Below are 13042 nucleotides of genomic sequence, written 5' to 3'. Positions count from 1 at the left end.
TACAGATGGCTAAGAAGCACATGAAAAGCTGCTCAACATCATTAATTATTAGAGAAATGCAAATCAAAACTACAGTGAGGTATCACCTCACACCAGTTAGAATGGGCATCATCAGAAAATCTACAAACAACAAATCCTGGAGAGGGTGTGGAGAAAAGGGAACCCTCTTGCACTGTTGGTGGGAATGTAAACTGATACAGCCACTATGGACAACAGTATGGAGGTTCCTTAAAAAACTAAAACTAGAATTACCATATGACCCAACAATCCCACTACTGGGCATATACCCAGAGAAAACCATAATTTAAAAAGATACATGCACCCCAATGTTCATTGCAGCATTATTTACAATAGCCAGGTCATGGAAGCAACATAAATGCCCATCGACAGACAAATGGATAAAGAAGACGTGGTACATATATACAATGGAATATTACTCAGCCATAAAAAGGAATGAAATTGGGTCATTTGTAGAGACATGGATGGATCTAGAGACTGTCATGCAGAGTGAAGTAAGTCAGAAAGAGAAAAACAAATATCATATATTAACACATGTATGTGGAACCTAGAAAAGTGGTACAGATGAACCGTTTTGCAGGGCAGAAATTGAGACACAGATGAGGAGAACAAACATATGGATACCAAGGGGGGAAAGCGGGGTGGTGGTGGTTGTGGTGTGATGAGTTGGGAGATTGGATTGACATGTATACACTGATGTGTATAAAACTGATGACTAGTAAGAACCTGCTGTATAAAAAAATAAATATAATAGAATTCAAAACTTAAAAAAAAAACAACTACAATGAGGTATCACCTCACACCGGTCAGAATGGCCATCATTAAAAAATCTACAAACAATAAATGCTGGAGAGGGTGTGGAGAAAAGGGAACCCTCTCGTACTGTTGGTGGGAATGTAAGTTGATACAGCCACTATGGAGAACAGTTGAAAAACTAAAACTAGAACTACTGTATGACCCAGCAATCCCACTACTGGGCATATACCCCGAGAAAAACATAATTCAAAAAGAGTCATGTACCACAGTGTTCACTGCAGCTCTATTTACAATAGCCAGAACATGGAAGCAACCTAAGTGTCCATCGACAGACGAATGGAGAAAGATGTGGCACATATATACAATGGAATATTACTCAGCCACAAAAGGAAACGAAATTGAGTTATTTGTAGTGAGGTGCATAGACCTAGAGACTTTCATACAGAGTGAAGTAAGTCAGAAAGAGAAAAACAAGTACTGTATGCTAACACATATATATGGAAGCTAAAAAAAAAAAAAAATCGGTTCTGAAGAACCTAGGAGCAGGACAGGAATAAAGATGCAGACATAGAGCATGGACTTGAGGACACAGGGAGGGGGAAGGGTAAGCTGGGACGAAGTGAGAGAGTGGCACGGACACATATACACTACCAAATGTAAAATAGATAGCTAGTGGGAAGCAGCCGCATAGCACAGGGAGATCGGCTCGGTGCTTTGAGACCACCTAGAGGGGTAGGTTAGGGAGGGTGGGAGGGAGACGCAAGAGGGAGGAGATATGGGGATATATGTATGCATATAGCCGATTCACTTTGTTATAAAGCAGAAACTAACACACCATTGTAAAGCAATTATACTCCAATTAATATGTTAAAAAATTTTCCTTAAGGAAGGAAGAAATCGGGATGAAGAGAAAGAGACAAAAGACTGACTTCTTTGAATACATTTTCTTTATTGATTTGATTGAGATCTGTGTAAATAATTCACAAAATTGTAAAACAAAAGTAAATTTAAAAGCAATTCATTGTGGAAGCAACCCAAGTTTCCATCAACAGATGAATGGATAAGCAAAATGTGGTACATAAATACAGTGGAATAGTATTCAGGAAGGAAATTCTGACACATGCTATGACATGAATGAACGCTGAGGACATTATGGTAAGTTATATAAACCAGTAACAAGAAGACAAATATTATATGCTTCTGCTTATATTAGGTACCTAGAGGAGTCAAACTCACAGAGCCAGAGAGTAGAATGGTGGTTGTGAGGAGCTGGAGGAGGAGGAATGGGGAGGTGTGTAATGGGGACAGAGTTTCAGTTTTGCAAGATGAAAAGCTCTGGAGATCTGTTAGACAACGATGTGAATAAACATTACTGAAATGTGCACTTTAAAATGGTTAAGGTGGTAGATTTTGTTATATGCTTTTACCAGAATTAAAAGTAATTTCATAATAAAAATTTAAAAAGCAGTTCCTAAGTATTGAAAATAAAATGTAGTGAACCTAGCTATATACGTCCAGTTAGTAGTAAAAGCACAGAGGAACTATTTCAAGTAACTTTTAAAAACAATGGTTGTACTATACATAACCTAGAAGCAAAATAACATCCAAACAGAAAAAAAAAACAAAAAAACTTTTAACTATTTTCAGTAATTATACTGTTGGTAATGTTGGTATTGCTATTCTAGGTATTGTGGGATAAAGGAATGAAAATAGACTATAACATAATTACTAGCATCCCTAGTGACTCTGAGACCTGGGAGTGGTAGTGTGGGAAGAAGGAGATACACATGTATAAGACAAAGGAGGTCAAGTAAAAGCCCTACGTCCTGAATATAAACTAGAACTATAAGCATAACATATTTTGACTTTAAAAACAAAAAAAATACCCCATATACATATTTCCCTGATATAACCACTAAAAAGGTCTATAAACAGTTACCATCTTGGTGGCAAGTGCACCCCTAGCACCCACACTGCTCCACTAAAAGAGAACCAGGGCTCCTTGTACTAACAACAGCTGATTTCAGGTCTGGAGCAGGAAATGTACCAGACGAGTCCAGAACACTTTCTTGTGCTAGACAGCAAAGAAGCTATCACAACCAATTAGACTCAGATCAAAATTACTTGGGAATCAACCTGAAGATGTTCACATTAGTTAAAGGTGGGACAACCTGAAAATCAATAAGAATATAAGCTACAATGGATTGAAATCATCAAATGCTTGAATTCTTGCCTTCATAATGATTTTTTAAAAAATAATTGGGCACTATGAGAAGATGCCAACCAACCAATTCCTTATTTTGAAAACTTGTAAACAAAGGAAAAGAATCAAGTTTTTATCTTGCCTTTCCTATGTAAACTGTTTCATTGAGTAATAAGAGATGAGGGGAAATTTCTCTTTAAAGATGGACTTACACTAATAAATAAAGCAGAGGAAAGTGAAAAGACAACCCATGGAATGGCAGAAAGTATTTGCCAACCATGTATCTGATAAGGAACTTGTATCTAGAATATACAAACTCTAACAATGCAGTAACACAAAGATAATCTAATTTAAAAATGTGCAAAGGATCTGAACAGACATTTCTCCAAAGAAGATGTACAAAGAGTCAGTAAGCATATCAAAATATACTTGAAATCATTAGTCATCAGGGAGATGCAAAGCAAAACTGCACCTGCTAGAATGGCTAGGAAAAAACTCAGATAAAAACAAGTGTTGGTGAGGATGTGGAGAAATCAGAACCTGCTTACACTTGCATACACTTGCTGGAGGGAATGGTGCAGCTGCTTTGGAAAAGGGTCTGGTTATTCCTCAACTGGTTAAACATGGAGTTGCCATATGACCCAGCAATTCCACTCCTAGGTGTATATTTAAAAGAAAGAAAGACTTATGTCCACACAAGAACTTGTACACAAATGTTTATAGCAGCATTATTCATCATAGACAAAAAGTGAAAAAACACCAGATGTCCATCAACACATGAATGGATAAACAAAATGTGGTATACCTATACAATGGACTATTATTAGGTCATAAATAGCAATGAAGTACTGATGCATGCACCACACAGGTGAACTTGAAAATATTAACCAAAGTGAAAGAAGCCAATTATAAAAGACTACAAATTATATAATTCCATTAATATGAAAGTCTAGAAAAGGGAAACCTATAGAGACAGAAAGTAGAATAGTGGTTACTCAGGGCTGAGGGGAGTGAGAGACAGCTAAAGGGTACAGGATTGCTTTCTGACGTGATGAAATACTCTAAAATTATGGTGATGGTTGAATTTGTCTGTGAAGATACCAAAAAACCACTGAATTGTACACTTAAGATGGATGACGTGTATGGTATGTGAATTATATCTCAATAAAGCTGTTTTAAAACAATAAAAGAAAATGAAAGAAAACAGTAATGATAAAATTAGAATATCTCATTTTGCAACCTCTAATCAACTAATGGATATAAGTATCCAGCTACATCATCACAGAGAGAGATGCCATACATCTGGGCCTCCTGAAGGGTTTAGTCTACTTCTCTATGAAGTAGACTAAACCTGTATTTGATTAAACCTCTAAACCTAACTAACTATTTACAGGAAATACAGAGGAAAAAGGAGCATGGTAAAGAACGACAGTAATGAAACAGCAAAATCCCCAAGACTGTCAGAAACTGTTAAAAGAAAAGCAATCCAGTTTCTTCAACACATAAATTGCAAGGGAAAAAAAGAGATGATAGGAAACCTATAAATAAAAACAGACTTACAAGACATGACAACTAATTCCAATGTGTGGAACTTATCTAGATCCTGATTTTTTTTTAAGTGCGAAAAAGAAAAATCATTTATGACATTGAGACAACTGAAATTTTAACATGACAGGATATGTAGCAAGAAAGAATTATTATTAATTTTTCAGATGTGAAATGGTCTTGTGGTTATATTTTTTAAAAAGAGAGTCCATATCATTTAAATTCATATTAAACTCATATCAAAATATGGGGTACTTAGGACTTGCTTCAAATAATGTGAGTGGAGGAAGTAGACAGGGCAAAATTGGCCATACATTGATGGTTTGTTAGGGGTAGGTAATGGGTTCAGGAGAGTTTATTATACTCTTCTTCTTCTTTTTTTTTTTTTGTATGTTTAAAATCTGCCAAAAAAGATTTTATTAAATCTCAGATAAGCTTAAAAAAAAAAAGAGGAAAAACATTCCCTCCTATAATGAATAGCTATTAAGAAAAGAATAATACACCTGAGACATTCCTAATCAGGCATTCTGTCCCTGAAGCAGGTATAGAGACAATATTTAAGATGCAGTTACCATAATTCCGGCAGAAAACACTAAAGACATTTTGAAAAATGGTATGAATATCATTCTCTACCCTCACCATCTGCTGCTATAATGAAACATACCAGAGTGCCTGACCTCTTTGTATGTCTCTGAACAGGAACATCTACTGCACGAGGCAATATCTGTTTAGGAGAAGAGAACTCAGGGTAAAGGTACAGCAGAGAGACATGACCACAAAGTCTTCTGCATCGCAGTACCTGACGCAGATCCCCAGGGTATTAAAAAAAATACAGATTTTTCAAATTCAAAAAGCACAAGATTTAAAAACAAAAACAAACTGAAAAGCCACAACTCTCTGTATACTAAGACATCTCTGCATCTCAGAAAATTATAGGAGGGAAAAATGAAGTTGGTTAAAATAGCTTATCATAGGGACTTTTTTTTATTTTAAAAATGCTCAAGGACGTTTGAGAAGATGGAAAGATAAGAACTTGTTTTAGGACTGATCATTAAATACTTAGCATGAGATTTTCTTCTAATCTGTTAGAAGCAAAGAGCCAGAAATAGCTATGAAGAATGTGTGGGAAGGCAAAAAAGAAGTCCAAGGACTAAGAAAAGTATGACAGCTCAGACACTCCACAACTGGCCTATGAGATACAGGAAGAATCAAAGAGGAAACATCTATTGTCACCAAATCTTCAATGAGCCACTGTCATCAATATGAAAATACCCAGAGGCCTCTTTGTCATTTTATCTAGACACAAGTTTTCTTACTTTAACATTTTTGTTAATAGACACTATTTTTTTTCGAGGAGTTTTAGATTTACGGCAAAATGGAGCAGAAAGTACAGTGTTTCCATATACTCCCACTCCTCTCCCCACCCCTCAGGAACAGCCTTCCCCCACTATTAACATCCCAAACCAGAGTGGTACATTTGTTACAATCAATGAACCTACACTGACATACCATTGTCACCTAAAGCCCATAGTTTACATTAGGGTTCACTCTCAGTGCTGTACATTCTATGAGTTTTGATAAATGTATAATGTATCTACCATTATACTATGATGCAGAATAGTACTGCTGCCCTAAAAATCTGCACTCTGCCTCTTCATCCCTCCTTTCCCCAAACCCACTACAAATACTTCCTAACACTTTTTAAAAGTGACCAAAACAGGCTGGAATGAGCATTTTTGGTCCTCAAGGAAAGAAATCCCTACAGAGTCTACAGTAATAATGCTGGTCCCTTAGAGGTTATATTAACAGCATTTCTCCCTTTATTATGTACAAATACAGATTGTTGTTGTTTCTAACAATTCACCAAAGCTCATTTCCTAAATTATTATTATTATTTTTAAAACTTTTGCAATGTACTGGCAACTCATTTCTTGACAGTAATATCCACTTGTCCTCTGCTTGGACTGACTAAAATGCTTTTAAAAATCCAGTAAGCTTTTAAGAGAACCCAACTTGTTTTCTGCTGTTGTCAAAAGGCAAATCCAGGCCTTGGGCAGTGACTTTTATTTTCCATCTGCACATTTTAACAATATAGCTTACAAACCTCTAAAGAAAACATCTGTTGATTTTTGACCCACGTCTCCACACTGCAGTTTTTAAATAACTGGTTAAAGACGTCTCTCCAACCATTTAGAAAACAGGTTCTCTTAAAAAATGAGAGAAGAAAAGAAAAGAGAAGAGGAGAAAAGAAAAGAGAATTAAATGAACCACCTCACTGAAAGCCTTTGGAGTTTTATGGAGTTCCAGCCAGTTATAGCAGGAAGAAGTAATTCACTGTAATTGTCCCAATTAAGAGATAGAAAATAAAGATAAAATTTGAGCTGTATTCTATTTTCAGAAACTAAAGGAGGTCATAAGCTTCCCCTTATGAAAACAAGTTAAATCTAATAAAAATTAAGAAAGGAAAATATTTCAGGACCTGCAATCTTCCGTTCTGTCAATTTCCTTGCACCAATCAGTTGTGATGGAAATATCATTCCCGGGGATGCTGTGCTCTTCCATCAAACCCAGTACTTCTTAAATGGCAGGTTTTAATTTTCTGACCCCAGAGAAAGGCATGATGTAAGATGAGCAATTACCTTTGATTTTTCTTCATTTTCTCTATAAAATTCTGCCATCTGTTCCTCCTGCTCTTCAATAACATCCTTGAGGGTATCTACTTGGTATATCAAATTGTTCTTCTCATTGTCCAACTGTGCATTGGAAACCATGGCTTTCTTGTATTTTTCTTCCACTTCAGACAAAGACTCCTAAATGAAAGTCAAAGTCATCAGCCTAATATCTAAAATATGTTCATTGCCTATATGTCATATAACAGGAAACTATAGCACTGGCACAAACACATAAAGATGCATTTTTGCAAAATAAGAGCAGTTTGGGGAACTCTTTGTTTAGTAACATGCACATAAAACAGGAGGATGACAATAAGCCAAGAACGCATCATTATAAGCACTTTATGGGCTCTCTGCTATCCAAGAAAACAAATTCAAGCAGCAGTGTAGCCTCTGAAAGATGAAAAGGTGTGCAGACAACATATAAGAGTCATAGTGTAAAAATCATAAAATACAGAATCATTAATGGTTTCAGAAATGTTACTTCTGTAGTTTTTAACAACAGCTATTCGCAACAGAATACAGATACAACAGAAGACAGCCTCCCTTTACTCAAGTAAATTTCATACTTATTTGAATTGCACCACTTCCTGGACCTGCGTTTTCAGTACTTTCTTGGTCTGCATAACATTAATATAAATGTATAAACATTTTGTCTAGCAAATTCAAATATTAGCCATTTTTAAATAAGTAAGCAATATAAAAACTATTATTTAAGATAAAAGAGCTACCACTCAATGCCTAAATTTTTATATACTTCAAAGTTTTCTGCCTAAAATAGCTTACAGCCTGTTTCTTAATAACTACATCTATTTTGGTAGATTACTAATACCTAGCAGTATTTTTAAAACTAAAAAGAAAAACATTTCACATAGAAAAAGTCATCACTTCTGGAAGTAAATTTTTATTTTATTTAAAAAAAATTTTTGGCCATGCAGCATGTGGGATTTCAGTTCCCCAACCAGGAATTGAACCCACACCCCTGCAGTGGAAGTGCAGAGTCTTAACCACTGGACCGCCAGGGAAATCCCTGGAAATAAAATTTTAAAATATTAATGCAAATGTTTAACAAACAAAAGATCAGTGATATAGAACTGAGAGTCCAGAATCCTTACATTTATGATCAATTGATATTTGACAAGGGTGCCCAGACAACTCAGTGGGAAAAGAGTAGTTTTTTCAATAAATGGTGTTGGGACAATTGAGATCCACATGCAAGCGAATAAAGTTGGACTCCTACTTCACACCAAACACAAAAATTAACTCAAAATGGATCAGAGACCTAAATTAAAAGCTAAAACTATAAAACCCTTCCCAGAAAACACAGGACTAAATCTTCATGACTTTGGAGTGGGCAATGGTTTCTCAGATACGATACCAAACAATCAATGAAAGAAAAAGTAGACTTTATCAAAATCAAAAACTTTTATGCTACAAACAATACCACCAAGAAAGTAAAAAGATGACCCATAAAATGGGAGAAAATATTTGTAAATCTTATATCTGATAAGGAACTTGTATCCAGAATATATAAAGAACACTTAGAAATCAGTAATTAAAAGACACATCATTCAGTTTTAAAATGGGCAAGGATATGACCAGATATTCCTCCAAAGATGGTGTATAAATGGACAATAAGAATACAAAAACTTTCTTCATATAATTAGTGATTAGGGAAATGCACATCAAAACCATAATGAGATACTACTTCAGATCTACTAGGATGGCTATTATCTATAATCAAAAAACGAGAAACAAGATAAGTGTTGGTGAGGATATGAAAAAACTAGATTCCTCATACATTGCTGGGAAGAAGGTAAAATACTGCAGCTACTTTGGAAAACAGGTTGGCAGTACTTCAAAATGTTAAACATCGAATTACCATGACTCAACAATTCTATTGCTAGGTAATCTACCCAAGAGAAATGAAAAGATATGTCTATACAAAAAGCTGTACACAAATGTTTACAGCAGCATTATTCATAATAGCCCCAAACTAGAAACAATCCAAATGCCTATCAAACTCACAAATGGATAAACAAAATGTAGTAAATCCATATAGTGGAATACTACTCAGCCACGTGTGTGTGTGTGTATATATATATGTACATGTATATATACACACATATGTATACATATATGTGTATATGTATATATACACACACACTGATGTGTTTTATAACACGGATGAATCTTGAAAACAGTATGTTAAGTAAAAAGCCAATCACGGGCTTCCCTGGTGGCACAGTGGTTGAGAGTCCGCCTGCCGATGCAGGGGACACGGGTTCGTGCCCCGGTCTGGGAAGATCCCACATGCCGCGGAGCGGCTGGGTCTGTGAGCCATGGCCGCTGAGCCTGCGCATCCGGAGCCTGTGCTCCGCAACGGGAGAGGCCGCAACAGTGAGAGGCCTGCATACCGCAAAAAAATAAATAAATAAATAAATAAAGCCAATCACGAAAGACAACATAGACTAGTGGTTACCCAGGGCTAGGTGCAGGAGTGGGAGTGGAGGAGTGGGGAACATCTGCTGATTAGTATGGGGTTTCTTTTGGGGGTAGTGAAAATGTTCTAAAATTGGTGATGGTTGCACAATTCTGTGACTATGCAAAAAAAACCCACTGAACTGTATACTTTAAATGAGTAAGTTTTATGGTATGTGATTTATATCTCAATAAAGATGCACACAAACACATATGCATACACTTAATAATTCTTCACAACCCAGGACTGTATTAACAGGTAAGATTTATATTATGATTGAGAACAAATACACCCAAAATAAAGAATATAAGCCCAGTTAACTGTATAATGGTTCAAATATAGTAGGTGTCTTAACACAATGCAGAATTTAGAATGATTCTGATCCATCTCAGAGACTAATAGCAAAAAAAAAGTCCTCCTCACAACTCAGTCCCATACAAAATGGGGCATGACTGCATGAACACCAGAATCTAAGACAGTTCAAGCAGCAGCTGCAAGGACACAATATATAACATAATAAAGTTGACATAAAATGTATGGAGTGTACTTTTTCCTTCAAACAAAAGACCACAGAAGACTATTTTAAACTTAAGTGTCAAGGTAGTTTGTTATTGTTGTTTTGGCCACATGGCTTGCAGGGTCTTAGCTCCCCAACCAGGGACTGAACCCTCAGCAGTGAAAGCTCGCAGTCCTACCACTGGACCACCAGTGAATTCCCTCAAGGTAGTTTTAATGATTTTAATCTAGCTCACACAGTGATATCCATAAGGAATGAATTTTACTTAAATGTGTCTAAGGCAGTGATGTTCCGTGTAGGTGCTGGACTAGAAGCAACAGCATTATCTGGGACCTGGCTAAAAACGCAAATTTTCAACCACCCCATCCTAGGCCTTTACTGAATGAGAAAACCTGGGAGTAGAGTCCAGCAATCTGTGTTAACAAGACCCAGGTGACTGTGGAGGGAGGGTAGAGGGGGGAAAAAGCACCTCAAAGGCAGACATACTTAAGAATAATGTCATAAGCAATGACCGAGCATCCTTTTTTAATAGAATATAGATACATCACACCACCATGCCTTGACCACCAACCAGATAATTTTTTTAAAGATTTTTTTCCATTTAAAAGAGTCATTTCAAGGATAAACATAATTTGAAGTCAAGTTCAATTATACACTAACCATGAATTAAGAAAAGGGGACTTATCTGTTCAGAGTCTCAAATAAGGTTAATCTGTTTTTTGTATCCTTCAAAAAATGAAATAAATGGTAGATCTAAAAGGTAAGGAGAAAATACTTAAGATAAAATAAAAAACGAGTAAGAATGCCTTTGAATCACTTGCTTTCCTGATACATTATGTTACGTACGAGACTTTAAAATGAATGTATTTATTGAATGTACTGGATTTGTTCCATTGATCTAAGATATTTCCAACTCATATCTCTAAAACCTTAAAAGGGGGATTAAATCCTGAAGATGAGAGCAGTAAGACTAACTGAGCACATCAGCTCACTAACTCTGGGATCCTCCTGATGTTTACCAACAACCACACACTGCTGTCAGCAGCGTCCAGGCTTTCCGGGGGCGCTCTCCATAGGCCTTCCACCCTTTCTGGACCATAATCACCTGCATGAAGTTTGTGGCTGGTAGCTGGGCTAGTCCAATCATGCTGGGCAGCTGAGCAAAGCCTTGACCATTAGGTCTACACTCTGTCCTTTGAGCATATCCTGAGTCACCTTTCTGAATGCCTTGCTGATGCATTTTTAGAGGCCTGGTGTTTATTTCTATTTCAAATAGGGACCTACATGTATTCAGAGAAACTTACAGTAATTCATAATATTAGGTTTGAACTTCATAAGAAAACATAGGAAAGAGCATGATAATCAAGTGCCATTTACAACTAAAATGTCTGCCTCACATGGACACTTCTACTGAAAACTGGTAGCCATCCTTGATTGGAAAAAATAAGGCCCATTTAAATTTACCTCCAAATTCTTTAAGGCACCAAATCTGTGTAACCCTTTTTGATCTATGTGAAAAACAATCAAAACAAAAAGAAAACACAGTTCTCATGCTTCAGGGTCCTTCCTCCAGAAGGAATATTTATAATAATGCTCTTTCTCTTAGATGCTTCTTCCTTCTACTCCTAATACTGACTGAATTTGGTGACAGAAACAGGCAATGCTCTTTCATTTATCTTGGAAGAATTTTAAGGTCTAATTCTCAATAAAAAATATTCTTAGAACACTTTATAGGTTTTTGCCCAACTCAATTTTGTAAGGCTAAGACACAAGGGATACGTAAGTATTTTATAAGGTTTAAAAACTGTAAGGCATAATATCTTTTCCTGAATATTCCAAAAACTACAGTACACATTTAAACATAAGCGGAGATCGGAAGTTCACCTTTCCTATGCATTGCAGGTTAAGCACATGCTTGAAAGACAAACACTGTTAGTAAAGCTATGTGCAGTGGGGTTAATAGAATTTGTGAAACCACCATTACCAACACTTCTGCGTACAGAGAACATGCTTGGGCTGCAAAATGGGCCCTGATACCTTTAGTTCCTTAAGCCCCTGCATGTATCTCCCTTCTACATCCTGTATCTGGTCCTTAAGGTCATAGATATCCTGCAGGACATAGGAATGAACCATTGCATAAAACCACACACAAAGTCTCAAAGGATTCAGATGAAATGTGAATTACTTTTGCATATTCTAGACTAAAAGCAGAGAAACTGAGGTACACAAACGTAACTGCCACTGCAAACTGCTAAAAGGGGCAAACAGGCAGGTGATGGTGGGGCTGGGGAAGGCCTGGAGTAATCAATCTAACATATCAAATACTTCCTTGACATTAACTCCCATGGAAAAAACATTAGCAAATGGGGCTGGGGCTGTGTACAAAAGCTATATAACATTTTTTAACATACAATTTAAAAAACTGTATCAATCATTCAAATAATTTTTAGCATAACACTCCACTGATAACTAGTAAAATATGTAGCAAATTAATTATAAGCTGAAGATTCTACTGAGTCATGCGGAAGTTTTTAAAAACGTAAAACCAGATATGAACAGAGTTGTCTTTCAATGACTTGGTTACTGACCACAATTAATTTCGGAGAAAGATAAGTAAAGGGAGGGGTATTAAACAAATATTTTAAACACAATGTCAAATGAGAGAGTCTATCCTGAGGACATCATTTAAATGATGAGAAAAGCCTTTGCTCCAAATGTTACCATAATCCTTATAAGAAAAGTGAAGCAGGTCAAATTTTAAATGGAAAATATTGTTTCCCTTGTACCTGACCTTGCTACATGAGGTCTATTCTGGATGGTTGATTTAGGGGGGAAATAATTGCTACAGG

The 13042-nt window shown here is 36.3% G+C and overlaps 1 protein-coding gene across 2 annotated transcripts in view; it reads right to left on the bottom strand.

Annotated features, from left to right (window-relative positions):
• The window catches only part of LRRFIP2 (LRR binding FLII interacting protein 2), a 125439-nt gene that overhangs the window by 35157 nt on the left and 77240 nt on the right, over positions 1 to 13042 (bottom strand). For both annotated transcript variants that reach the window (XM_060110969.1, XM_060110968.1), the window contains 2 exons: positions 12231 to 12302; positions 7162 to 7332 (listed from right to left, as the gene is read on the bottom strand). In XM_060110969.1, coding sequence (XP_059966952.1) covers positions 7162 to 7332; positions 12231 to 12302 — 243 coding nt within the window. The remainder of the gene's footprint in view (positions 1 to 7161; positions 7333 to 12230; positions 12303 to 13042) is intronic.

This window comes from Mesoplodon densirostris, chromosome 10 (assembly GCF_025265405.1).
Source record: "Mesoplodon densirostris isolate mMesDen1 chromosome 10, mMesDen1 primary haplotype, whole genome shotgun sequence".
NCBI classification, from domain to species: domain Eukaryota; kingdom Metazoa; phylum Chordata; class Mammalia; order Artiodactyla; family Ziphiidae; genus Mesoplodon; species Mesoplodon densirostris.
This window is presented reverse-complemented; position numbering and strand designations above follow the sequence as displayed.